Source organism: Xenopus laevis, chromosome 7L, assembly GCF_017654675.1.
Source record: "Xenopus laevis strain J_2021 chromosome 7L, Xenopus_laevis_v10.1, whole genome shotgun sequence".
Taxonomy (NCBI): domain Eukaryota; kingdom Metazoa; phylum Chordata; class Amphibia; order Anura; family Pipidae; genus Xenopus; species Xenopus laevis.
In genome coordinates this window covers 102,800,356-102,827,653 of record NC_054383.1, presented here as the reverse complement: position 1 = coordinate 102,827,653, position 27,298 = coordinate 102,800,356, and the positions used below count along the sequence as shown (strand labels likewise).

Genomic DNA, 27,298 nt, shown 5'->3' with positions numbered 1-27,298 from the left:
CTGGACAGTAGCAACCAATCAATGATTAGCTTTTTTTCAGCTAGCTTTTGGTAGAACAATGCAAGCACACATTTGATTGGTTGCCAAGAGTTACTGCCCAGGTCCTTTGGTTTAACCTCATCTCCACATTGTAGGATTCAGTAGAAAAGCTGAGATGCATTCTGCAGACTGGTTCTATGCAGATGTAATATCACAGTGCACTGTTTAGGAAATAATTACAGTATGTGCGTACATTAGAAGTCTCGAAGTTCATAACAATATATGTGAGTCCGCCAAATGCTGTTATTTTGGCCTTGGAACTCCAAGGAACTCTCATTGCCTTTCAAGTAGTGGATTTATTATTTTTTATTCAGCAAAGCTTGTTAGTCATGTAATATAACTGATATCACTGATAACATCACTATTGATTTGATTATTCATAAGCATATATTTTACACATTACCTATGCTCCTATACCAAAAGCAGGAAAATTATGACATAACATCTTTTCTTCTAATCAGGCCATTGACATGTTTGCTTGGATTTATTTTGTGAATGCAGCAACTATTTTAAAACTTTTTGTGCCTCCTTAATTCCTTGTGTGCCGTTGCTACTTAACCACTTGTTGTGCTGCTCCGCCAATTGGTTTAGTAGCTGGCGCAGCTGCTGAGTTTCTTATTTAAAAGTAAAAACCATATGGAGCAGGGAGTTTGCAGCTGGACATATTTAATTAGCAAACATATGTTTCATGTATGAGGCAGTGCAATGTAGAAAGGTTGTCTTTCGTACACAAAATTAGATTCCATTCTTCGCTTCCATAATGCATAAAAAAATCAAGCCCACAAAGGCCCTTCGAAATGGATTAAAACATGTAAATGTGTTTTTGTTCTTTTCTTAAAATGAACAATTTAAGCTGTTTGTATTGTTGAAACCAGCGACAAGGGACCGTAAGTATGAAGTCAGAACACGGACGCAGCTGTTGAACAGTCCTCGTCTGAAAATGGAGCGGCGTTTTCAACCCCTTTGAGATGCAATAAGAACAGTGTATATTCACATTCAAATCTCCAAAGACTGCTACCATACACAATCTTTTCTTTAATTTACCAACGAGATATGTTACAAATATTATTTTGTAGTAGCAAAAAAAACCCCAATATGATTATCATTTATAAATTACTTATTTAGTAGCATGTTTCTTTCATGTCAGTAATGTTTTTGTATTGTTTTATTGTTATAGCAACTTAAAGGTGAATTTTCTCAATTTGCCTTGTTTACCTTTTAGATTCATCCTACCAAATCATCTTTTGATTAATTATTTCTGAAAGCTTAGAACAGATTATATCCTAAAACTAGAGTACAAGCACTGTAGGGGTTCAAGCTCAAAGAACCAGCCCAGATGGAATTGGTGTAGGTAAAGAATTATACGGAAAAAAACAGTATATGCTAATTAGCAGGAACTTCAGCATCATCTCTATATGTGACTCCCCTCTCTCTTTACCATATAATTGTGTAGCCAGTGTATGGGGATGGACATCAAGTCCCCCATTCAGATGGATAAACAAGATTTTGAGATGATACAAGGCTTGTCTTAATAACAGTGTCCACAAAATGGTACTTGCCTGCTTGCTATAATTATGAATTTCCAGACCAAAGGAAACAAGATTCAAATAATTTATGTAGTGTAATTAAAGTTTGTTTTGCTTGACTAACTTGATAAAATCTGATTTGGATTAATTATTTTGGATGACAGTTCCCCTTTACGTCCTATCATTTTTTTGTCATTTGAATCTGTCTTATAGTGGAAGTAGAAGAGGCCAATTATTATAGGGTGGTTATCCAGTATACAAATGTAAGACTATTATAATTAGATATAGTGTAATTATGACATTTTGACTATAGCACCTAGGGAGGCATGAGAAGATGAGCGGTTGGGAAGATTGTAAATTAAAACATATCCAACAGGTAGGAAACGGCTGTCGTGAAAAGAAGAATAATTTCCGCTTTAACATTGTGCAGGGCTCAATTACACAATAAACTCTTTAGGGAACATTATTACATTACGAAATGTGAATTTTTATTCTGTTTGTTTTTTATTACAACCCTGTTTTCATAAAAGTTGGGACACCATCTTAGATGCAATAACCAATAAAAACAACTAATAAAAAGAGAATGGCATGATTTGCAAATCACTTAAAAACCCTGTTTCAATAGATTTTTATTACACACACTCACTTCTGTCGGCATAGTAATTTCCTGCAATGTTTCTTGGCCGCAATGTTTCAAACACACATGCAAATAATTTGTATGAAGTATATGTGACAGCTGCTTAGCTCTGATATTCTAAATCATGTATAGCTTACAATATGATATTTAAACCATGTAAACCACCAAAATTAAAGAAAATTAAAAAAATAAATTAAAGATAATGTTACAATAAATCTCTCTAAATTACAGTATAATTTGTCCTTTGCTAAAATTGTCTCAAATGCCACAGTGGTTATTGCCAGCAACATGTTAAAAAAAAAAAAAAAAAAATTGGGACAGGGACATGTTTCCCCCTTTTTTTGTGTCACCTAATTTTTTAACAACTCTGTAAAAGTTTGGGATGTAGTTTTTAAGATGGATATATTCTATTCTATAGATTCTATTCTTGCCTGATATAGGATTTCAGCTACTCACAGTGCAGAGGCTCCTTTGTCTTATTTTTTATTTCATAATGGGCCAAATTTTGTCAATGGGTGACAGGTCTGAACTGCAGGAAAGCCAGTTTAGCACCCAGACTCTCTTACAATGGAGCCATGTTGTTGTTATATGCCCAGAATTCACTTTGGCATTGTATTGCTGAAATGAGCAACGTCCTGCCTGAGAAGACATTGTCTGGATGGCAGCATATATTGCTCCCAAACCTGTATATATCGGTCTGCATTAATGGTGCCTTCCCAGATGTGCAAGCTACCCATGCCATGTGATTTTTAAAATCCCCATACCATCACACATACTGGCTTTCAAACAGGATGGTTTTCCACTTCACCTCAGTCAACTTTAAATGAACTTGGGCGCAGGGAAGGTGGAAGTGCTTCTGGATCATGTTCATATACTGTATGGTTTCTTCTTTGCATGGTAGAGTTTCAACTTGCATTTGTAAAATATAAGGAAATTTGACGTCACTTCAGCCTTGTGCCTTTTTATGGTCCTCAATTCTATTATTTTACAATAGGGGATACAATATACAATGTATCTGTGGCAAGTGTTAAAATTGATACCATCTCATTTTCTTCTTTATCTTAATGCGATTTTCAGGTGATGCTTTAAAAAAACCTCATGTGCAGAAGACTGTTATTTGCTACTTAGATCAGATCTGTTTGTTTCTCTATCCTACACTGGAGAAGTTTGAGGAGGAGCTGACAATGCTGGTTAACAGTGACTGGCTACCTAAGGTAAATTCCTGTGGATTTAAAATCACTATTTTTTCCGTAAACTGAATATAAGACCCACAGCTACAACACAACAAAGCCATTTTCATTTTCGAGAACTGAACAAACAGAATGAAACTATAAATATACATAAAGTATTTCCCTTATTTCTTTTACTACCCCATTATCCAATTAGAGTTGTAATCTTTATGTTGTTTTCAGTGATCACCATTAACTAAATAAAATATGTTTTAGAGATTTAGCATGCAGGATAATATATAGCTTGCCATATCATAGCACAGCTGGTGTTAGATGCTGGCAATGGAGACAAAATTGTACGGCTTACAGACTTTTCAAAGTTTACAACATGGGTGCGTTGTCTTGTTTATAGCAATATTGCAGGGATGCAGGTCAGACTTACATGCAGAAATAATCACTTTTGGGTATATGAACATTCTTGAGTTTCTTTCTGGTTGTATGGGTTGGCCCTTCTGGAAGAAATGTAAGGTGCAAGATCAGTTTATCAAGATTATCAACATATAATTTGAGGAATGTAACATTGGTTTCTAACAAAAAATCATTCACTATGTGAATAAATGTTCGCAACTCACGTGACAGTAGTATAGTGACTGCATATTTCATTGTTTAGTGCACAGTGTATGCAAAAAAACTTCTTAATAAAAGTTGTAACGTTTGCTCCAAAAGTTTACACTACCTTCAAGCAGGTCTTAAAGGTTCTCAGTGTGCAATTATGATTCACAATGCAATAAAGCCTAATGAAAAATATAATATTGTAACATGCAAATATTTATTGGAAAATGTTTTATCTTTGCAAATTGTATTACATTTCCCCCATGATCTATTTTGCATGTTGTTGATTTCAGGAACAGTTTTCTGTCTGATTGGAAAAGTCTGATTGGAAATGTAATGCTTGTTAGGCTCCAATATGAATACAATAGGTATCATCCTGAAATGGACCAATTATTGGCATGAACTTGAATGCACAATTCATCACTAATCTGTTTGTGCTTACAATTATTATTTGTTGTATGGGGTCATTCAGTAGTAGTAGTTTAGAAAATTATCCTGTAGCCATGATCATTTTTACTAATTTGGGATTTAGACCTTTGGAAAATGTACCCACTGTATTTCAGTGTTTTATAAATGCAATGTATGCAGTATGGTTCAGTAGTACAGCACTTCACTGCAAATTTTACACTGGTTATTTTAATGCACTGCTTGAAACAGATGTAATTTGTATGTTTATTTTGTCAGGATGATGGCAACATCAATGGAGGCTCTGTGTCAATTCAGGAACGAAGACTGCATATCGGTGTTCACAATGGCTGGGTGTTTGTGCAAAAGCCTCAGATTGTTGTTGTAGTCCCAGAGGCTGAAATGATGAGAGGACATTCCACAACCAGTTTAAAAAAGAAAAACATTGCCCAACAAAAATTAAGGTATTTAAAGCCCAACCAGTTTTTGATATATTTGCTATATTGCCAACATTATTTGATTTGGGCTAAAGGTTTTAATAAAAGTTACAAGCAGAGCCTCTCGGTTAACTTGAGTCTTATTTTGAAACCACCAAAATGTGATATTAGTGGGAGCAAACTGGGGTTACACAAATGATATGGCTATAATTACCCTAGGCTTTCTACCCATAGCAGTGGATTAAAGGGGTTGTTCACCTTTGAGTTAACTTTTAGTATGATGTAGAGAGTGATATTCAGAGACAATTTGCAATTGATTTTTTTTACTATTTGTGATTTTTGAGTTATTTTGATATTTATTCAACAGCTCTCCAGTTTGCAATTTTAGCAATCTCATTGCTAGGGTCCAAATTATCCTAGCAACCATGCATTGATTTGAATAAGAGACTGGAATATGAATAGGAGAAGGTCTGAAGAGAGTAATATGAGTAATAAAAAGTAGTAGTGACAATACATTTGTAGCCTTACAGAGCATTCGTTTTTAGAAGGGGTCAGTAAGTGGAAAGATTCAGAAGAAGAAGGCAAATAATTAAAGACCAACTGAAAAGTGGCTTAGCATTGGCCATTTTATAACATACTAAAAGTTATTGAAAAGTGAACCACCCCTTTAAGGTTTCTTTCATTATTGCATTATATTAAACCAGTAAATCTTACTGATGATTTAGTTCTATGGGCTACAAAGCTAGAGAATACAGTGTTCGTTTGAGGACAACCTATTCTAATTACTTTGTTCTGCATCAATGATATACTGTGTCAGTTCTCGGCTATCCTAAGACATCCTTTTACAGGTCTTTGTATTTTTATTGAGGATGTTATGCTTTCTCCATCCTTCTTCTTCCATCTTCTTTCAGACCTCCTGCATCTTTTGTAGCATAAGATTATTGCCAGTGTAATGGTAAGGAGGGAGGAGGACTGTGAACCCATGGTGGAGGGCTTACAGTGTATGGAGGAGATTGAGTAGGGCTAACCATCAAGATGGTTATGAAATGAACACTGCAAGGGCAAGAACTTCATCATCCCTATAGAGCAACCATTATTCTTTTTGTCCTCTGTAAGTCCATGTGAGTGGTACACCACCTTGTTCGTGTTTTCCACGAAAGTCGATTGTTCAAGGTGATTTTTTTTGGTCAAAATTCACATTTTGCGGTTAAAAAGACCCCACAAATTTTGAAATTTAGTATACCCCAACTCTGGAAATAGCTTGTATCTGAAAATACACCATCTAAAACCTGTCAAGGTTATGTTAAAGTCAATGGCAGATGTCCCTTGAACCATTTGAGGATGTTAAAAACTTTCATGACGTTCGTGTTTTTTTCAGGAAAATTCTCCCGAAATCTCGAGCGATTGGAGTATTTTTCCGCCGAAACCTCGAGCGATCCGAGTTTATTTATTTTTTTCACGAAAACTCGATTGATTCAAATTCACAACTCGAACTCCCCGAATAGAGTTTTTCCCTTTCAAGTTTTTTCCATTCAAGTTTTTTCTTAAATAAATAACCATTCGAGTTGTGAGGTCATTCAAGTTATAAAAATTCAACCTTGATTAATAACCTTCTTAGGGAATAAGGGGGCAGAGCTTAGCTGGACAGTATGCAATTGCGGCTCACTTGCTGATGAACAATAGCTTACACACAGTCAGAAACCTGCACAGCTGCAGGAAATAATTCAACTGTATTTTTCAGGGGTTGCACTACAGACTATAACCTTTCTAACTGGAGAAAACCAACATTTCGATGAAAAATGAATGTAGTAATGGCACCCTAAAAGTTAGGATACTGCATTGCCAATATATCTGCAGTTGTGAACAGAGCAAAGCACAAGCTTTGCAAATTTTATTCTGCAGAAATGTTTTAATAGCTATTAAAAGCACAAGCCATATGGCTACTTTCCTCTCGTTCAAGTTTTTATCTTGTAGTGATTGATTAAAACTAATAATTATGTATTATAAGCTAATTGCTTTCATAGGGATTGCCCTTTTCTGTGTGTGTAGCTTCTGGTAAAAAGGGATATTGTGCCAACAAAGGCTGGAAAGTTAGTCTTATGGTTTTACCTGTACAGGTGTCAGACTTTTTTTTAGATCCATGTATTATCTTTATATGCTGTGTTTGTAAAATATACTTTCTAAAATCCCATAAATACAACATTTGTAACTGTACGGTATACTGTAATTATATCTTTATACAATCTTTATAGGTTGACATAAGATTTCTTTCCAACAGCTCCACAGTGCAAGCACTAGTCCTGAGGAGTCGTATACGGCTGCCTGAAATGGTTAACCACCATGGCTTTGCACTTGTCTTTCTGCTTGAGTATGTCTTTTCTATCCCCAATGGAATCCACAGCAAGGTATTGTACAATTTACAAATTTCATTAAATTATCCAAAGGTCATGCACTCACTAGCAAAAAAGGAATGCCCAGGTCCAGTCATCGAAGTTAATATAGAATAAGCAATAATGATGTATTACTGGGCATTCAAGGTCATACAAATGAAATTATATACTCTACACCTGCTGGTTGGCATGCAGTTGGTGAGGCTAGTTATTAAAGGAGAACTAAACCCCTGTACCAACAAAGTCCCCCATAATTGCCTGGCATTGACCCCCTTCTCCTTCCCTGCACTGTGCATTAGTATAAAAAAAAAAAGACCCTTAAAAAAATCTAACCCTAAAATGCAGAGCAGCGGAGCTCCAGGGCACATCTTCCGCTGTTTTGTATTCTTTCGAGACTCAACGCCGATTTGCGCATGCACAGTTGAAGTCAATTCCTGACTTGGCCCAACTCTGCTCCTGAGTCTGCTCCTGCAGGCTTCGTATCGGTGTTGAGCCCTGAAGGAATACGAAGCAGTGGAAGATGACACCCTGGAGCTCCGCTGCTCTGCATTTTAGGGTCAGATTTTTGTTAAGGGTTTTTTTTTACTAATGCACAGTGGGTGGAGGGAAGGGAGGGGCAATGCCAGGCAGTTAAGGGGGCCTTTTTGGTATGGGGGTTTAGTTCTCCTTTAAGAATTGTTGGATGCAGTAACTTCTAGTTACACATCTGGTCAATAAGCAAACGTTTTTTGTTTTTCTTTTGTTTTTTCTTTAATGGAAGATTAATGATCTCTCTTCCCTTTATGTAATTACAGTGGGTTCTGTGTGGAACAAAACTTCTTTTAAATAAGGTCATTTATAAAAAATTCTGAGCCATATGTCTACGCTGCAATCTCTTTATCATCTATTAATATAGGGAAAAGATTTAGAATAACATGCGGCAGTGTATAACAAATGAGATGTTTTGCAGCAGCAACACAACTTTAATAAGTTGCAAGCAATTACGGAGATGACTTTGCAGGGCTCATTTCTAAAATATGAATGTAATATATCATAGAGGTTTTTATATTATTAAACATAGTATCTAATACATCTTATGCAAATGTCCGGTGAACCATAAAATGCCAGGTAAAGATTCGTGGAATGTCTCTGTTCATTTGTTCAGATTATGAGCCAATATAGAAGGCTGTTTTTTTCAATGTACTGCTGACATACAGCATGGTTGAATTGTTTGCAGTAGGGGAAACAAAGTTAGGTTGATGAAGCACACTCATAAACCATTTATATCTATAAAAAAAAACCCCTTTAGTTTAGTTAAAGAAAGCTGTTGCTGAAAAATAATATTAAGCATCTGTTAGAGTTTTGTGGAATTAGCGTAATAGCAATGGTACCCTTTAAAGCGGTGGTTCACCTTTAAATTAACTTTTAGTATGTTATAGAATGGCCAATTCTAAGCAACATTTCAGTTGGTCTTCATTATTTTTTATAGTTTTTTTTTAAATTATTTGTCTTCTTTCTCTTACTCTCTTCAGCTTTTTATTACTCATCTTTCTATTCAGGCCTCTCCTATTCATATTCCAGTCTCTTATTCAAATCAATGCTAGGATAATTTGGACCCTAGCAACAAGATTGCTGAAATTGCAGACTGGGGAGCTGTTGAATAAATATCTAAATAACTCAAAAGCCAAAAATAATAAAAATGTTTTAAATCAATTGCAGATTGTCTCTGAATATCACTCTTTACATCATACTCAAAGTTAACTCAAAAAGGAACAACCCCTTCATTATTTCCATTATACAACCCCAAAGGGTATGGTGGCCTTTTAATTATTGCTGGTAGGTTGATTGATTTGATTGAGAGGAGATATATGAATTCAGTTTGAGCAACTATCACTGTCACTGTATAGGACTGTCATTTATTGTGACGTGGGGACCATAAAAATGAAAACAGACGAGGAAAAGTAACAATGAATTACAATGATCAACCTTAAAATGTGTAGATCCATTATCAGGAATATTTCCCCTTAGCACATTTTTGGCTTTAGAGTTTGGCCTTACTGTATATGTAGGACAGATGATAGTTTCCTGTAAATGTCTAACAAACAGTAGATACTTCATTTTTTGTTTTACAAAAATTGTGTGCTTGCGATATCTTCTGCTATCTTGCAGATAAGATACAACAATAACAAATGTAGGAGCATTGTCTGATCTTACTGTTTTCCATTGCACCAAGCCATCTTTCAGTCACGCAAAACCCATTATTTCTCTCTCTACATCTACAAGAACTTGTAGTTTTGATTATATTTGGTTTTTCCCCACTCTTGCTTTTCAGCAAAAGATTAATCTGTTCAGCTTTCAGCAAAAGTTTCCACTTCTCTTAACAATTTTAATGCGTTATTTAATAAATCAGTTTGTGGGATTTAAACAAGCATTACATTTATACTTCATGGCAGTCGTTTTGCATGCTCTTTGAAAATGACTTCTGCTAACCTTATTCCTGACAGCCTTATGACATTTCTACTTTCTATTCATCTTGAATTTTGCTATTTTTAATTCATTTAAATTCTTCAGACAAAGCCAATGATAGTTTTCTATTGTAAAGCTGAATAACCTAAGCTTAAAAGCTGAATAACCTAAGCCCAATTTGACTAAACTTATAAACTGGATACAATTGCACAACAGCTTCTCTGTACATTAAATATTTTGCACATTAGACATTTCAAGAAAAATCTCAGTTACCAAAAATGTATTTTTATAGGTGGCTTATTTACTAACATACAATTTTTTTTTCATGAATCTCTAAAAATTTGTTTTTTCTCTATTTCTTTAAAATTCAAAAAATGTGAGATCTATTAAGTGTAAAAACCACAAAAAAACGATTACAAAAATATGCCACGTAAAAGGTTGTCAAAGTCCTATAGAAGTCAATGAAGTCAATTCAGGATTTCTGATTTTTTTTGCTACTAATTGCAGAAAAACTGGAGTTTCTAGATGTTTTTGTATTTTTAGTGCATCATCCGCATTTTTTTCATGTGTACTTTTTATATTCAGATCTTTTAATAAATTCCATTCCATCCGTTTTTTTATAGAAAAACTCTAAAACCACTAAAATGAAACAGTTGATAAATAGGCTTCCACTTGTCTTTCCTTGAAAACAAAGTCACCATTACAACACTTTTCTGTATATGTTTAGGCCATCGTATCTGAATTTTCTGGCCTTAAAAAAATTCCCAAAAATGAAATTTTAAACATTATAGGTGAAGCCGGCTCTAATGGTAAAGTATAAAGGAACACCATTCCTTACAATGGAGTTGTATCAAGATGCATTATTATAACACAGTGTCTATATGTTAAAAGGGTATACAAATGAGGTATGTATATTAGCATACCTACATCACCACACTATTGGGGAAGTTTTAATCAAGGGTCTAATTGAAAATTTGAAATTCAAATTTCTGAAATTATTTATGGTCAAAACTGTCAAATTTCACTAAGGAGCTATTCCAATTTTATTCGAGTTTTTTTAAAAAAATTTAATTTGATTTTCAAGATTTATCATACTCTGGCCCTTTGATTATTCCCCACCTAAAAGCTGCTGAATTGCTGTATGTACTTCCCATGCTTGTGTATTTTTCTTTAAAGTTACTCTAGTTTCCTCCCATTCTCTAAAAACTTACAGGTAACATTAAAGTATTTTGCCATTTATGGGGTGGGTATGAATGTTGGTTAGGAGCAATGTGGTGGTGCATGAACGGTTAAAGAAGAGGGAATTGAATCATTGGTATCAATTACAGCTATCCATAATTTGACATAATTGCTGGTACAACTGTATGAATACATTTACATTACACAAATTTATGCTAGCATTAAAACCTTAAAAGCAAACATACATTTACTGCTGAGATCCCTATTGAATAATCCACAAATTTACTTGGTCCCATTAGATCCCAGTGGATAATCAGGTGTTTTCTATGTGTAAAAGTCTGAAATATCTTGTTAGAAAATAGTGTTAGAGTCATAGTCCTTTAAAGGAGAATTCAACCCTAATGTTAAAAAACCCCTACCCTATATAGACCCCCACCCTCCTCCCCCCAGCCTGTTACCCTGGGCAAATGCCTCTAACGTTTTACTTACCCATCGGTGCAGATTCAGGCATCGGAGTTCAGGAGCCACATCTTTAGCCGCTTCGGTAATCTTCAGAGTGAGCAGGCCCGGATTTGTGGAAAGGCCACCTAGGCCAGCAGGATTTTAGCGGGGGCGGCATGCTGCCCAACCACACCCACATTGGTTCAAGAACACTGGGGATAACGCTGGTGATATAATCATTTTTTAAATTTCCCGTGCGCCAATCCCAATTGCTCATGTCCCCCTTGAGGGGCGTCTGTGAACTCCGAGGCCTGAATCTACACAGAGGGGTAAGTAAAACGTTAGAGGCATTTGCCCAGGGTAACAGGCTGGAGGGAGGGATGTATGTTAGGGTGTAGGGTTTTTTTTTTACCTTAGGGTTGAATTCTCCTTTAACCTTGGGATAGCTGTTTTTAGAATATGCTAACAGTTGGACTCATTTGCTAACATGGTTTAGATTTGTTCCTCTGCAGTATGATTTTGGTTTTCTGTTGCAGCTTGTATAATGAAAGCAGATTTGTGTCAGTGGGTTACTACGCAGGTAATATGTAGTTATTGTGGCAAATGGGCAGCTTACACACACAACTTTTGGGGGAATTAGTCAATGGTAGGCAGGCAGGAAAGGACAAAGGAGCATAAAGACAGGGACACACAGCTTTCTTTCTGGAAGTGCCTAACACAGCCAGGTCTCCTACCTGCTGAGACCCACTCTTCCATTCCAATTATGTTTAAATAGCCTTTCCACAGGACAGCTTTCCTGTGGAAGGTGAGCTCCAATCTCCGGAATGGAACTAGGGAATGTAGTACTTGGCTGCTAAGGTATTTAAATAGAGAACGGATTCCGTTTTACAACTCCTATCTCAGTAATTGGGGCTAGAGTGACCTTTTTCCTCCTTTTCCGTGTCACTCTACCACATTATGAACAACCCAAAAATGGCATTTTAATTTAAATATACCACAATTTTAAAATAGCAACTTAAGCTGTCTTTTTATAGAAATGCTTTTAGGCTGCCTGTCATATTACTTACCCTTTAATGTGCCATGCAATGTCTTTTAAATGGCGTGTCAAACCGAAAAATAATGTTTTGCCTAATAAAAGAAAACATAATTCTAAGCATGTCTGCAATATTCATTCATTAAAATGTTTGTTTGATTTTTAAGTTATTTGTATATGTGATGCTATTAAAAGAAGTGTTTGTCTCTCCCTTTCTATTCTCTGCCTGATGGCTCAGACTGTTGATATAAGGCAAATGATTGACAGACCTGTCTTTGCTGGGGAACTAAGACTTTTGCAACATTGTTTGAAAAACAACAATCAGGAGTTAAACAATGCTTTCAATTGCAAATGCTTTTACAAATAACTTTAAAAGCATTGACAATTTTTTTAATAAATGTATATTGGAAAGTTGCTTAGAATTATGTTTTCTTTTGTTAGGCACATTTTTATATTAGGCACATTTTTATTTTGTGGTGTTCTCATGTGTATTGATAGATGTTAAGGGAAGTCTATCCAGTCAGCACATGGTGGACTTAACTAAAGTGCAATATAAATGATTGGGTTGTTTTTGGCTTAATTCAAATCTTTTTCAAAGAGACTGTTAAACGAATATAATTCTCCATCCACCTCCAATGGTGTTGCAAAGAATTATTTTTTATTGATTCAGTACAAAATAAGTTGCATACATATTATATTCAGTTAACAATAATCTGTTAATTTGGATAAAGATAAATAATCTTTCTTTATCCCAAAGCACGGATGTAGCTTTGAAAACATATGCTAATGCTGTTAGGAAAAAGAGGATTAACTCCTAATGCTTGGCTAGTAACCAGAGCTAAACCCTGCCATCTAGCTCTTGGCTATGTAAAGGAGACACATTAATGGCTCTGTTACTGAGTTTTGTGAATTGCTTCTGAGTGCTCTAGCTAGTATATTAACATTTCGGCAAAATGCACTCATTGAAGAGATTGAGAGAGTCATTTAAAGAAAGTGCTCATGCAGAAAAAAGACAGGACATTGTGTAGAGTGCAGCCCTTTCCTTGCTGTCTTCCCTATGGAAGTAAGGTGATAAATTTTACCATTAAATTTTGTACCCTGTTTTCATGCTTGTAAATGAGCAGGGGACCTTTTTACCCATAAAGAGGATCACCGTACCCGAGGCCTCCCCTTTAGACTAGAAGAAAAGAACTTTCATTTGAAGCAACGTAGGTGGTTCTTAGGACAGTGAGGTTGTGGAATGCACTGCCGGTGATGTTGTGATGGCTGATTCAGTTAATGCCTTTAAGAATGGCTTGGATGATTTCTTGGATAGACATAATATCAAAGGCTATTGTGATACTAAACTCTATAGTTAGTATAGGTATGGGTATATGGAATTTAATTAAAAGTAGAGAGGGGTGTGTGTATGGATGCTGGGTTTTCATTTGGAGGGGTTGAACTTGATGGACTTTGTCTTTTTTCAACCCAATTTAACTATGTAACTACTATATTTGATCTTGTGCACAACAATTTCTATAATGCTTGTGGGCCCATTATGTTTTTTTCTACTAAATTGTTTATAGCAGATCACACACTAACATTTTTCAGGAGATTGCAAGAATGTTATGTTCCTTCATGCAAAGATGATCGTCAATACAATATGCACAAGTGACAAAACAGTATTCCAAATCAAACATTTATTACAGTTTTTAGTAGAAGGTAAGGCATGATCTGTTTCTGAGGATTGTTGGTTAAAGACCATTTCAAATCCATGCTGCAATTCTTTTGACCCTGGATCAATAGCTAAACTTTCAGGTGTCCTGGGATAGTTACAACGCCTGTGATGGCCTACATGATTGCTGTAAATCCTATAAAGTGGTTTAAATCTAATGGAAGGAAGCTTTATACACATACTTTTACATATTCTTATGCATTAAGTATATATACCCATGTTTTTTTTCTCAATATAGTAGAATAACCTAAGCAATAAGTTCATAAATTGTCTAGACATTTTTATTTTGTGCAGTGCAAAGTTTTTGTTTAACTACATTTGTAGTGCTCGAGTTCATAAAATGCACTTCATACCATGTTTATTCAGAAGCAGAGATTATTTCTTTCTCCTTTGGGGTATATAATGTTCCATTGTATTGTTAGCTTAGGAAAATATTCTCATTTTAGAATTTATCCGAAAACTCTACTGCAGATTTTACTTTTTTATTAAATAAAGCATATGAACAAGTTCAACAGTCCATTACATTTTGTCTAAGCAATAGTCATTTCACCCTTCTCGATCTAACAATTTTTAAATTGAATTACTGTGCAAAAGTGTAATATCATCAGTAAAAGAGGATCTTAAGGAAATCATTTTACAATTAAAAGTGTTAAAGGAGAAGGAAATTCCCTAGGTGCAAAAACCCTCCCCCCTCCCTCCTCCCCCCTGGCCTACCTGTCCTGCCAGGCAAATGCCCCTAACTTGTTACTTACCTCTCTGCGCAGGTCCTGTCCACGGAGCTCACAGGCGCCATCTTCTCCCAAGCAGTCTTCTTTCTGCTTTGACCGGCGTTTTTGGCGCATGCGCAGTACGAGCATTTAATGGGTATGGATCTACTGCGCATGCGCCAAATGTCACAAAGTTTTCCGATTTCACTTCATGACATTCTGCGCATGCGCAGTAGATCCGTACCCGGTAAATGCTCCTACTGCGCCAAAAACGCCGGTCAAAGCAGGAAGAAGACCGCTTGGGAGAAGATGGCGCCTGTGAGCTCCGTGCGCAGGACCTGCGCAGAGAGGTGAGTAACAAGTTAGGGGCATTTGCCTGGCGGGACAGGTAGGCCAGGGGGAGAAGGGAGGGGGGGGCAACACAGGGGAGGGGATTTTTGCGCCCAGTGGGTTTCCTTCTCCTTTAAGACACATTGCATAAATACTGCATGAAAGAAAGATGCTTTGTGTAATTCCAAGACTGAAGGAAACAAATTTTAAATAATAAAAATTTTGCTCAACTGAAATGATAGAAAAGAATTCTGAATTATTTTTAGGGTGACAGGTCCCCTTTAAACAAAAGAAGCCATTTCTCAAAAATAACTACCTAAAGCATGTCTGGAGAATCTCAGAACAATGATCCAGATCTCAGAATGCCAAAATAACATTGGAGTGGCTCAAGAATAGAGTAAGTAAAGGCGGCCATACACTGGTCAGTACACCCTGATGTCTGACTGATTGACCCACTGGATTAATAGATGGAGACAGTACAAGTGGTCATACATATCTATGGCTACCATCCAATTGTTCTGTTTGTTCATACTCTCTGACCAAATGATTAGATTTGCAGGAATTATGAAGAACTGTGACCCGTAGCCATTTCCTCATTAGCTAGAGTACCAAAGCACATGTCAACATGGTGCATTGGTAGATCATGTGATCTGATTTCAAGATGATTGTTCAAAATGGTTCCCCAGTTTGGCATACGTCTACATGGTTTAACAGTTTTATGAAAACTGGCCAAACTGCTTTTTCAAATGCAGTTTACTGCATTTTAAAATCGTTGTAAATTTAAGCTTCAACAGAACCAGCTAACTAACCTAAACTATGGGCCAAAATTGCTCTCAAATGGTGTGCAAAACTGGTACATAGTTACTGCAAACTAATTAAAGCTGTTATTAATGAAACCTAGAACAATGTTACATTATTTGAGTAATAGATAAAAAATAGGAAAGAACATGCAGTGTAGAATTTGTTATTCAGTAAAATAAGAGCAATGGCCATGGCCTGGCTTTTTGCAAGGAGCTGTATTTATTGTTTTGTATTAATTACATTCTAGAATCCCTTGCAAATGTAAGGATCAAGCAGAACCTCTGCCATCTTTTTTTTATAAATACTCTGAACAGTGATGTTTAGTTTTACTCTGCTTGACTGAACAAGCTCATTATCAGACATATAAAACTCTGGCCTCGCGTATCTTCCCTTTTCATCTTTTCCTATTTTCCGGCATAGGAACATCATTCTTTACATTAAAGTGTTTGTGTGATAAAAATAAGCAGGCAATGGTGCAATTTTCAAGCTCAACAACAGAACACTGGCTGAATTTTAAAAAGCTGCCTTTTAATCATGTACAGTATTTTATTTTTCATACTTATATGAATCCCCAAATTGTCTAAAGACATACATTCAGACTCACACTTTTAATATTGTAAATATGTGTATAACTGAAACTGGGAGAAATAGAGGACATAAGCCCATGGATCTAAAATGCAGACTATGTGCAGTTGCTTACAGGAGATAATTGTAGCTGGCCTTTATATTTAGGCTATGGGCTTTGTTTAGATATTTGTCATACAAGAGGCTGGTAGGAAAGGTAGGTAGATCAAGCATGTGATTGGCATTTGTTCCTGCTGTGAGTAAAGTTGAAAGCTTGTTTTAAACAGGAGAGGCACATAAAATATCAAGTGAAGCGAAATACAGACAAATCCAACACAAGGAGCAGACTGTAGGGTTGTAAGGTGGGTTAGATAACAAACAGAAGTCAGGATAGGAGAGTTGAACTGGTGGTGATAGAAGCAGTAGATTTAATGAGATAGGTGAAATAAAGCAAGGAAAGGTATACGTAAAAGAAAAACTACAGGAGTCCACATGATTGAGAGATAGAGAGGGAAAAATAACAGTAAATATGAGGGCAGAGGAAAGCAGAAATAGGGAATTTTAGCGCCAATGCCCAAAATGTCACAATTTTCTCTGCTCTTCTGTATATCTTAAAAAATTTATCTTAACAGAACCCTGTATCCACAGCATTCAAACAAAGGCAACCATGCTGCTTCTGAACATCTTTTATTTCAAATGTCATGAAATGACACCATAAAGAGGATGTAAAGACAAAAAAAAAATCCTATTTTTTCTTTCTTTAATGAACAAGAAATCTATCTCCAATGTACTTTAATTAAAAAAATGTGTGCCGTTTTTATAATAAACCTGACTGTATGCAGTGAAATTCCCCCTTTGTTTTACTTGCTCTGACAGCTGCAGATAGGAAACCTCAGACGGTCCCTAACTGCTCTGCAGGGAAACTGGCCATACTTTCAAACGACAGGAGCCCCCCCCAACCTTCACAGAACTCGAGCAGCTTTGTTGGTTTCCCTGTAAAGCAGCTGGCGACTGTGTAGAAATTTGTATCCTTAGGCCCAGTGCAGTCTGCATATTCTGATTATTAATCAGTCTTGCTGTATTAGCTTCTATGGCAGATATTATCGTACTGTTTTGATAATTTATGACGATTCCTAAGCTTAACCTCCCAACAGAAGCCCAGACCACACTGAGCATTTGCATAGTCTTGGTCTTGCAAAAATGTTTAACAAAGTTACAAGATGACGGCCCCCTACAGCCAACTTTAAAGCATAAATCATTTGTTTTTCTGGTGCAATAAATTTGTTTATTATACAAAATACAGCATTTCTAGCATATTCTATTTTAGTTCCCCTTTATGCCAAATGTTTAGTGACCATTCTCCATGTAAATTACTTGCAGAACTTACACCAATGGATTTCTGTCTGTACTTTATTAGACTAAGCAGTACTATAATGCTGGGCTCCACGTGTCTGTCATTCTCTCAGCGCAAATTCTTTTCTGCAGCACATATTTCCTTTAATGACTCTTAAACACTCCATAGACAGGTGATAAGTATAGTGCTCTACTGCCCTTGCTCTAACGTAGACAAGCTAGGGTGTGGGACAGCGTCTACCTAGTCCTTATATACTGATCATGTGGAGATTTGAATTTGATGATTTTGCACTTAGTTTAGTGAAAAAATATTCACAGTGGCTCAATGTAATGGCTTTTATTGCATGGATAAAGAATCATCTTTTAAACTTTGGCAAGGACAAAACACCACTTTTTAAAGGGTCTGGTGCACCAAGAGCTCATGGACAATCTATCCATTATGTGGGGACTTTGTGAAAGCCCGAATGCTCTGGGATACTCTTATACTTGTTCAATTGAAAGCACATCTTTCAGATGCTTCTCCTGGTGTAATAACACCATCAGGGGACTGAGACGTATTTGTGGAAATCCAAGAATCAATATATAATAGCAATATATTGCTAAACATCATCAGAAGAAACATTTATACTATCTAGGGAGTAGAAGCAGGCCCAGATTTGTGGCAAGGCCACAAAGGCCTGGGCCTAGGGCAGCAAGATTTCAGGGGTGGCATGCCACCCAGTCACATTCCAATTTTGTTGGAAACTCTGGGGATGTGCTGCTGTATAAACTGCCCACACACCTAATCTCCAGTGTTCCAAAAAGAGAGCCTGGGTGATGTAGGGGGCGGGTGACCCTCTGGCCTAGGGGCAGCCCAAGCAGAAATCCAACCCTGAGTAGCAGGAGGAAAAAGGGCAAACTCAACATGTGTAAAAACAAATTCAGTACAGTACAGCACAGGCTCAGGCATAATGCAATGAATTTGTAGACAAGGTCACAAATTCCACTAGCAACAGAAAAACCTTATCCATTGCGCATATAAATTACAGACACATCTTCATATCAATAAGCGCCCTGGTCCAGTTTTTATCATGGGCGTAAAGGGTAATAAAAAATTATGGGCGCACATTCTCAGAAGTTGTCAGGACCATAACCATTGCATTTAAAGAAACAGTAACACCAAAAAATTAAAGTGTTTTAAAGTAATGAAAATATCATGTAGTCTTGCCCTGCACTGGTAAAACTGATCTGTTTGCTTCAAACATACTACTATAGTTCATATTAACAAGCTGCTGAGTAGCAATAGCAGAAATTGAAAAAAGGCTATATGGCACAGGATAAATAATGGATAACAGATAACATTATGTTCTACAGAGCTTATCTGCAATCTGCTATGTAACTTGAGCATTTTCTCCTTTGAATGGCTGCCCCCATAGCTACACAGCAGCTTATTTATATAAACAATAGTAGTGTTCCTGAAGCAAACACAGCCGTTTTACTAGTTCAGGATAACACTGCATTATATTTTTATAACTTAAAACAATTAAATTTTTCGATGCTACTGGTCCTTTATCAAGAAACCCCCTTCTCAAAAATCCATCACATAATCGAGAATATATATGGCAGACAAGCCATCTCCAAATCTTGCATTTCTTGGAAATATTATTGATTAAGCAGTTGCAATTCAGCTGGAATAATGCCTGTCTTTTAATGACTATTGCAATTCTCTCCATGCTGGCTTCAAACATAGTACAAATCTTCCATGACCTATGTGGCAACTGACCTGCTGCTGAGAGACAACTAAGAATACAGATGTATCTATTACCTACTTTTGACATAGTAGAAACATTTAAATAAAAGCAGAACTCTGAGTTCCTTTTGGAAGAAAAGTACTATATAAATAGCTATTACTGTAAAACACTCGCTGCATGGTGTTGAGATTATATATATATAATACACAAAAGCCATGATATCTTGTAAATTATATCCTTATAAACGGTGAGTTCTGATGTCATCAGTTATAAACGGTGAGTTCTGATGTCATTTCTGTCACATGACTCACTGAAACTTGTGTATTATAATAAATAAAGTACCCCCAGTTGTAAAATATGAGGATATTAGAAGTTACCTCGGAGTTCCATGACCTGTATAAAAACACTCGGCCTCCGGCCTCGTGTTTTTATATGGTCATGAATCTCCTCGGTAACTTATAATATCCATATATTTTACAAAAGGGGGTACTTTATTCACTATATATATATATATATATATATATATATATATAGTGAAAACGTATTGCGGCACTCACAGGGTTTTAGTGAAAAAACAAAAAATGTTTTAGTATTAAGCGAGGCTTAATTTTGTCTACGGAGTGCACCATTCCTTTGGTTATATTTGGTTATATCTATCTATCTATCTATCTATCTATCTATCTATCTATCTATCTATCTATCTATCTAGCTATCTCTATCTATCTATCTATCTATCTATCTATCTATCTATCATCTATCTATCTATCTATCTATCTATCTATCTATCTATCTATCTATCTATCTATCTATCTATCTAGCTCTCTAGCTCTCTAGCTCTCTAGCTCTCTAGCTCTCTAGCTCTGTGTGTCTGTGTATATCATCCCAGTAGAAATGGTAATATCTGGTAAGCAATGCTCTAGATCTCCGTGTTTTTCTTTTTTCCATTGGCAACAAATTGGATGCTGAAGATCTTTATAAATAATAAATGTTTGAAATGCGTGACCACATCTGGTGGTATATTTTTTTAGACATTTTTTATACCTAAAACATTGGAGAAAACCTAGGTATCAGTATGTTGCCCATGGAGATTATACATACACAAGTGGATCCATTATTAAGAGAAAATATAATGGAAAAGGAACCAGCAATTTATATACACACATCACAGAAGCAAAGAGTTCCGGTGTGTTACGGAATTTATGCAGCAGAATATTTGTGCAAATGCAGTAAAAGTAGCCTACAGTAGCGGAGGCAAATGCAAACTCTATGAACAGATAATGGTCTCCCTAGAATTGAGGATTAGGTTGTAAATATGTAGCAGCGTGTGGAGGAAATGTGATAAACCTTTTTTTGCAAGATAATGCTCTGCAGGTTGTGTGAGGTACAGATAAGTGGGGAAGCCCCCAAAGGGATTTTTGCCAATGAACAAGCCGTTTCTTGTAATGGAATGCAAGAATGGTTGTTGGATAATTATTATAGATCTGCTATATTATTAATAACCGTAGTACTCTTGATGCTTACTCTATGCAGCCAAAAAGGCTTCCCTAGTGAGTGCAACTGACAATAGCAGCAGATGCTATATGAAGATGGTGTGTTATAAGTATTCATTCATGTTGTTGATATTGACCTGGTTTCTTATATAATAAAACAGTAGAACCAAAATTCGTATGAAATTGTCATTTTGCCTTGAGAATCTAGTGCAATTCAGTGCACCCCTTATACAAATGCAGCTATAAATACCTGTGTGGCTCAGAACCCATTGGCATTATTTTGGTGTCTATGTCTATGTTCAACTGCCACTATCCCTGGACCATACATAAAAGCCAGGGCTTTGTACATATAGATATAATTTTAACCTTGTGCATGGTTAGCACTAACCTGAAAGAGTTCCTTAATTTGTATTAAACATAAGTAAGCATTATATATGTATATCTATTTTTAATACTAGACTCCTTCAGCGGCATCTAGTACATCTTATATGCATATGATTCGCTGGGCATCTTGGACCCCTTCTATGGAACAAGGTAGTGCCGATGTGGCCTTACCCCTTCAAGGAGGACCTCATCATAACCCCAGCAACAATTTCGTATACAAGATGCCTCCAGCTAACATGAGCTCAGAAGAGGTAAGCACAAACATGAATATAGCGTTGCTATGATGGATATTTTTGTAAATAAAATTTGAAACATTTGTTGGTGTCCAAGGAACAAACATATTTTGATACATTAAAAAAATGTATACATCTTTAATCTATGGCATTTTTGGATTAATCATATACAAATGTATAGTTTAATTTCTTGTATAAATTATATTTTAAGTATCTCCAGGGTGAGGACTGAGTTGGGATGTTGAACTGCCTGTGGACAAGGCTGGCTCCTGCCTCTTAAAAAGGAGACTTTGGCATGCGGCTAGTATTTTAATAACACAGACTGGCTGATAGTATTTTATTCATGCTCACATAATCCTTATTCTCCACAATGGTCTCCAACTCTCCATACTTTCCACCATTATAATCCCACCTGTACTTCTGTCTTACCTTTGTGTACTTTTTTCTGTGTCCTTTCTTTACTGTGTCGGATTTCTGTGCTCTCCCAAATATACAGCCTTATCTCTTGTTCTTGCTGTGTCATAATTTCACTCTCTATTCACTCTTTTTAGCCTCCGGGCCTGATCTTATTATTCTCAAGTATTAATAAAGCTCCCACATATTTTTCAGCACTGCTCAAGGGTCTTCTCCTTCTGTTCTCCTTGTCACAGTTGTGTTGTTCTGTGTAATTTCTTTGTCACACTTGCTTCGCTTTTATTGCTCTTCCCATTTCAGAAATGGTCTGTTTTCTTGTTATTGTCTATTTTCTGCATCACCATCCCCATCCCCATATGAAACCATACTCTTATCCATTCCTTGTATGCTTACCCTTTGGTACATTTTCAGAAAATCTATTAACCCTAGCCATACTGCCGCATATTAACTTCCTCTAAACTTGTGCAGTTCCCTATTGTAGTGATCTCTAAGTTGTCACCCTCTAGATCCGTGCATCCCCAACCTTTTTTACCCATGAGCCACATTCAAATGTAAAAAAAAGTTGGAGAGCAACATAAGCATGCACTAAGCTCATTACTCAAGGGGTCAGAGAGCAACATGTTGCTCACAAGTGATTGGTTATTGATCACTGTTCTAGATGTTATGCTGCTCTCACCACCCTCGACATTCCATGTGGTGTTCCATTGTGGATGTGGCAGTAATCAAATGTCACTACACACTTTCCTTGCTTCCTGTTTTCTATAGGGTTACTTTTACCTGCAATTGGATGACTTGTATAGATTCTCTTTGCAGAAAAATAAAGGCATATTGATCGATACGTAAGACTAGTTAGGGCCATGGCAAATCTCCCAAAACAGATTTTCCATAGTGGAATATTAAGTTCACCTCAAGTAAACCTGTTACTCCCATCAATCCGACTTAATCTTGGGAAATTGAGAGAATTGCGCATAATTATCACAGATGCAAGTCTGTGTAAGCACACAGTGATGCTGGATTTCTTGGGAAAAAAAACTCACAGTGGGATAAACATGCCAAACTACATCCTAAAACCAAATAAATAAATTCTCCCTGTAATGTTAACTTAGCCAGCATTATATGTTTGTGTTTCTAGAAAGCAAAATGTCATGAATATCTATTATCTAATGTTCTAATCAACCAAATTAACCAGTTAGCACATTTTTAAGCCTTTATATCCTACCTACTCTTTTTATATAGTTAAATCTGTTTTTTTAATTAAATATACATACCTGTGTGAGCAGATTAAATGAAGTGCATGCAAGGAAAAACGACATACAAATGAGTCGCCCCTTTTTATATTATCAGGTGCAACAGGTGGAATCTGGGACAGTGCATTTTACCTTCTGTGCTGGGTCAGAGAATCAACTGGAAAAGACCAGAGACTTCGCAGAAACTACAAGTAAAGAGCTCATCCAGTCTAAGAAAAATGTAAAGATGTCAAATTGTAAGTTTGTGTATTTATTATTGTCTTTGGAAATGCCACCAACAATGATTTAGGCCAGGCATATATTTAGAGCATTTCCAATGTTCATACCTACTACTGTACTCTTATTCACACTGCTGCTCCAGTTATGGCTTTCAGTGCTGCACCAATCTGGCTTCTCAGCAGGAGCTTTCCTGTCATGTTTATACTGTATAATGCTGTAACTGTACCGTAACGTTTCTTGCAGCCGCAATTTTTCTTTGTGACCTAGCAAAATATTTATTTTGACCTGTATGAAAATCACTCATTACTTTCTCCTTTTGAAGACCAGTTCCAGATAAAAGGTCTGCCATCCTCAGGAAAGTTATTTCATTTGAAATGTACTGAAGAGCCTGCAATTGACAGAGCCAGATTTCCAGTGTGTACCCCTAGGCTCTCCTTGATGCTAGACCAGCCGCAGATCCCCTTCCCCACTGCCCGCTCCTCCATATCCAACCTCCTATAATCCAATCTCAGTTGATCTTGGTGCTCAATTCCCAGTGCAGCGGTGACTGGGTGGTACAGGTATGGGACCTGTTATCCAGAAAACTCAGGACCTGGGGGTTTCCGGATAACAGATATTTCCATAATTTGGATCTTCATACCTCAAGTCTACTAGAAAATTATGTAAAATTAAAATAAACCCAATAGGTTTTGCTTCAAGTAAGGATTAATTATATCTTAGTTTGGATCAAGTACAAGGTACTGTTTTATTATTACAGAGAAAAAGAAAATAATTTTAAAAAATTTGGATTATTTGGATAAAATGGAGTCTATGCTAGGCATTCTGTAATTTGGAGCTTTCTGGATAACCGCTTTCTGTATAATGGATCCCATACCTGTACATCTCCCTAAATTGTTGAGCCTGGCAGTTGTGGCCATCCCATAAATCTGGGCCTATGTGTCAAGGATAAGGTAGGGGGCGCTGTGGAGACTGATGGGAAAAGGGCGAGTCCTTGAGGCAGGAACTGTATGTGCCTAGGGAACATGTAAAGGGAAGGCAGGAACAGGTTGATGAGGACGAAGAGTCAGACTGGATCAGGTGCAGAGCAGAACAGGATGGAGAGGGCGAAGATCAGGACTGGACTAGGCAGGAAGAAGAGGGCACGACTCAGGACAGGAACAGACTGAATGGGACAGGACGGTGCGGGCGTAGATCAGATCAAACTAGGGATAGAGTGCAGAGGGAGACTAGAGCAGAAGGAGACTGGAGCCGATAGCAAGAGAGGACTGGAGAGCAGGATAGCGAGAGAGGACTGGAGAGCAGGATAGCGAGAGAGGACTGGAGAGCAGGATAGCAAGAGAGGGGTACAAGGTACAAGGCAGGGTCAGAAAGCAAGAATTAGGAACAGACGACGCAAGGTCAGTACAAGGTGAAGTCAGGGCAAGGTACAAGACAAGCAAGGCAGGAGTCAGGTCAAGGCTGAAATAGTTTAAGACAAGGTGAAAGGTAGAACTGGAGCAGAGCTGGGAGGGAAAGACCAGGCAGGAACAGAACAAGGAAGGATAAGGAGGAAAGGTTCAAGGTAGGACAGAACAAGGCAAGAAGGCAAAAACTTGAAACCCTTAGCTAGGGACAAATCCACTGCTAGTTTGGGAAACAATGCTCTGGCCAGGTGTTTGGAGGGCTGACCTTAAATAGGGCAGAGTCAGCCCTGATTGGCTGATTGTAACTAATCAGGCAGCAGCTGGGCTGGGGCTGGAGAGGCCAGGTTACACATAGCGAGCAACCCTACAAGCTGCTCACCTAGCCAAATGGTCAAGGCATCGAGCCTGAAACCCAAAGGTCCGTGGCTCGAATCCCAGCAATACCTGACAGTATGCACTTCAACTATTCAAAAGGGGCTCACAACTTAGGCTGCTTTGATGAATTGCACACATGGATGCTAAGAACCGTCGATGTTGTGATCTCTCGATCTGGATTCAAAATAACATCTGTGTATGCGTTTTATTATGGGCAAATTCACTGCCTCTGTTGATACAGGCAAATGTGGGAACCCTGGAGCTGCCACTACTTTCAAGGTGGATATAGCACCACCAGCATCAGTAGGCACACTGCGTGTTTTGGCATTGGCATGCAAGGAATGTATTGGATGCAATACATATTTGCACAACCTCAACTATACTTGCAGGATTTAAATGACGAGGAAAGTTAAACTAAAGAAGTAGGCTAGAAATGTTGTATGTTTTGAGCTTCTGTACCAGCCCCAGGCAACCAAATCAGTTTAGCAGGGAAGATCTGTGTCTCCAAATATGCCCTAGTAGCTCCCCATCTTCTTTTCTGCTGATTTACTGTACATGCTCCATGATGCTGTCACTTACTGAGCTTAGGGACCGACTCAAAATATACATTGAGTACACATAGAATAGAAACCTCACAGTATAAGGCTGATTAGTAATTAATATGGATTAATATGGATAATTACTACACAGCAGCACAGAAACCAGTGCAACTAGCATCAGAATTTAATAATCAACTTTGTAGCAGCAGCTTATATTACAGGCCAACCTTATTTTCTGGTTGCTAATTTGTGACGACACCTAAGCTTAGCTTCTCAACAGTTGCTCAGAGCCCACTGAGCATGTGAGTGTCACAGACACTTTCCAAGATGGTGACCCCCTGTGACAAGTTTGAAGTTCTGGATCATTGCTGCTATTGAGAAACTGAAACTTTAGGCTGGTGCTATAAGTTCAGTATATAAAACATCACATTTTAGTCCTGTACATTTTTAGGGTTTAGTTCTCCTCCTTTTAACGTTGGTATTGCTGCAAAATATTAGTGTTGGGATTGAATACCAATACCAACAGCATGTCATTAACATATATAATATGGAATCCATATACTTAAACATGTTATTTTGTTTGTATACGCAACTTGAGGTAGTTGTAAATGGTTGACTTTTATATTTGCTGGTTTGAATTATTTTACAGGTTGCTGTTATTTTAGTGCCAACTGGTACTTACACTGCTGAAAATATTGCATTCATGTCTTTGTAGAAGGACAATGGCTATATCTGTGCAGAAATAAAAGAAGTTACTACAATGGAGTTTTGGTATAATTTATATAAATAATCTATTTAAAGCTCTTTTAATTTAATAATTGTTTACTTAGTATCTTCTAAATCTCCAACTCTGTGTCCTTGATACTGTCAAATACCATTTGCCCACTAGAGGGCACTGCATCATTGCAGAATAATTTAACAATGTATTTTTGATCCCAATGTTTCTTATTTGTAATCAGAAATAAAAACGATATACATCCATGGCACTAAAAGCTAGACTTAGTTTTAAAGGGACAGTTCAACATCACAGTTCATACAACAGAAAATTATTTGTTTAAATTTTTTTTTATATATGATGTTTTCTAGTATTCTGAGCTGTTCATTTTAAAAAATTGTGCAGTTTTATCCCCCCCAGTAGCAGCTCAAATAGCTAAATATAATTTATACCGAAGTATTTGAGGAATCAATATTCTTCTTGTCTTTTCCTCAAGAACAGGATAAAAACATATATAATTTGTGCATCAGAATTAGCTAGGTGACCAGTAAAGCCTCTAATCCATGGTTGTTTGGCTTTAAGCCTAACAACCTGTTCCTAATAAGAGGCCAGTGTGCTGGGTTCTGATTTGTATTGTTTAGAGTTGGTTTTCTCTTGCTATAATCCTTATAGTAACATGATACTCATCATTCATTAGTCAATGTTTTCTATTCTTATCTTTTTTGGCAGTTTTAAATAATTGAATCTGAGAGTAAGTATAAGTCCTC

At 36.9% G+C, this 27,298-nt stretch overlaps 1 protein-coding gene across 5 annotated transcripts in view; it reads left to right on the top strand.

The window, feature by feature from the left end:
- Positions 1–27,298, top strand: part of nphp4.2.L (nephronophthisis 4, gene 2 L homeolog) — a 144,853-nt gene that overhangs the window by 36,597 nt on the left and 80,958 nt on the right. For all 5 annotated transcript variants that reach the window (XM_018226111.2, XM_018226112.2, XM_018226110.2 and 2 more), the window contains exons 7-11: positions 3,280–3,416; positions 4,668–4,852; positions 7,104–7,230; positions 21,461–21,637; positions 23,378–23,516. In XM_018226111.2, coding sequence (XP_018081600.1) covers positions 3,280–3,416; positions 4,668–4,852; positions 7,104–7,230; positions 21,461–21,637; positions 23,378–23,516 — 765 coding nt within the window. The remainder of the gene's footprint in view (positions 1–3,279; positions 3,417–4,667; positions 4,853–7,103; positions 7,231–21,460; positions 21,638–23,377; positions 23,517–27,298) is intronic.